The sequence below is a fragment of the Hyposmocoma kahamanoa genome, unplaced genomic scaffold (assembly GCF_003589595.1).
Source record: "Hyposmocoma kahamanoa isolate Upper Pololo Valley unplaced genomic scaffold, ASM358959v1 94, whole genome shotgun sequence".
NCBI lineage: Eukaryota > Metazoa > Arthropoda > Insecta > Lepidoptera > Cosmopterigidae > Hyposmocoma > Hyposmocoma kahamanoa.
Window position 1 is genome coordinate 618,687 of NW_020654878.1, and position 1,859 is coordinate 620,545.

The 1,859-nt window shown below is 39.9% G+C and overlaps 1 protein-coding gene across 1 annotated transcript; it reads left to right on the plus strand.

The window, feature by feature from the left end:
• The first annotated feature begins 203 nt into the window (after positions 1 to 203).
• LOC113237858 (arp2/3 complex-activating protein rickA-like) lies at positions 204 to 1,859 on the plus strand. Its single transcript, XM_026474557.1, has 2 exons — positions 204 to 499; positions 790 to 1,859. Exons 1-2 carry the CDS (start codon positions 494 to 496, stop codon positions 1,840 to 1,842), a joined length of 1,059 nt encoding a protein of 352 aa, XP_026330342.1. The 5' UTR covers positions 204 to 493; the 3' UTR covers positions 1,843 to 1,859.

Below are 1,859 nucleotides of genomic sequence, written 5' to 3' on the forward strand. Positions count from 1 at the left end.
TTTATAGTGTGCTTCAAACAACAAAAATATGTCTTTCAAGAGCTACTTTCTTACCTCTAGGTGGATACGTGCTATAATTTTTTTACGATAGGTACCTCAAACAGTAAGTAAGGTAGCAAAAATTGCTTTATTTCAACAATAAAACTTGGACGAAATAACCTTGGTCTTGCACTTTAAGGCAAGAGACGTGGTTGCGGGGCGCGAAGGAAGTAAAAAATACATGAACTACAATGTATTAGCTATATTACTCGCGTACTATATATATTACGCCAGCGGACGTCCAGAGTAAAACTTTTTACAGTCACAATAAAAAATTTGAATTTAAGTTACGAAATAACCATTTGTGCTGCAATCAGTATTTTTCGTTCGTACAATGAGCTAGTGTTAAGTAACGGACGTGACGGCTACGATAAAATGCGAGAAAAGCGTTTGGAGGCATGAAAGACGTGCGCTTTGTTCAAACTAACTGTAGTTCATAAGAGCTAGCTGAAATATGATCGTAAGTTTTTATTCACATTGTTACTTATTCGTATTGTGTAATGAACTGCTTCCGCTTGATAAGAAATGCAAACATTGGACTGTGAAAGCGTGTAAATATTAGTTTCAAAAAACCAAAGAAAAAATTAAAAAAGGGACAATATACGCAACAATAATAAATAATTGGATTTATTCCTTTGCTTAAAAAACATTTCTTAATTAAATAGGACTAGAACAAAATTAGGCCATCAAACTGCTATAAATGCTGTTTTACATAAAGAAATAATTAACCTTACACTTGTTTTATTTCAGAGTAAGCAAAAATGTATAGTCATAACACTGATTATGGTCACAATGAGGCCCGTCTACTTGCAGTACCCATTTCCACCGCCAATGTTTCCGATGCCGCCGCCTCCAATACCGGTGCCAGTACCGGTACCCGGGCCCGTGCAAGTTGCCCTGTTGCCCTTTCCCTATCCAGTCTCAGAGGAAACTACAACAACCGCCAAGTCAACTACAAAAAAGTCAACTACAAACGGCTTTTGGCCAAATGATGGTGATGGCATGGCTATAGCTTTTCCTGTTCCAATGCCAATGCCAATGCCAATGCCAATGCCAATGCCAATGCCCTTAATGCCATTAATGCCTCCCCCTATGCCTCCGCCTATGCCTCCACCTATTCTACCTCCATTATGTACGAAGAATAGATCGTGTCCATCTCGTCCGCCTCCTTGTCCGATGCCCGCTCCACCATTCCCGATACCGATGGCTCCTCAACCTGCTATTATCTTCCCGTTGCCTCGTTTTCCTAAGAAAAAAAAGAAAGAACCAGATTGCAGTTCGTCTTCAGAGAGTGATACTAGTAGTGACTGTAGTTCAAAAGAAACAAAATACAGGCGAGCAGGAAACGGTCATGACCATGGTCATAATCATTATCATCATCTCAGACCAATGAGCAAATTTAATCGAAGACGGATTCGAAGAAATGGAAGAAAGTCCAGCCGAAAGGTAGGCAGTGACAATGGAATAAAGCCAATGTTAAGTTATATTTCCAAGCGTGGTAACGTTAAATTGTCGAAAAGAATTACGGAAGACGAAGCCAAAGCTTTGCTGAATGCCGAGAGCAAATCGGAGGACTTAAGCCAAAATCCATCTATACAAGTGTTTTCTAGGAACAGTCCTGAAGTAGCAGTGTTGTCTGATAAAGAGAAACCGTCTTCGTTTGAGGGCAGGAATAGCCGCCGTGTGATGCTTCGAGGTGTCGACGACACGTTGTTTTTGAATCAAGGCAGGAAGGAACTAGTGTTTAGACCACAGAGCAATAAGGCAATCAGTAATCTTTCCGTATCATTCCTAGTGAATTAGTGAAATATATATTTATT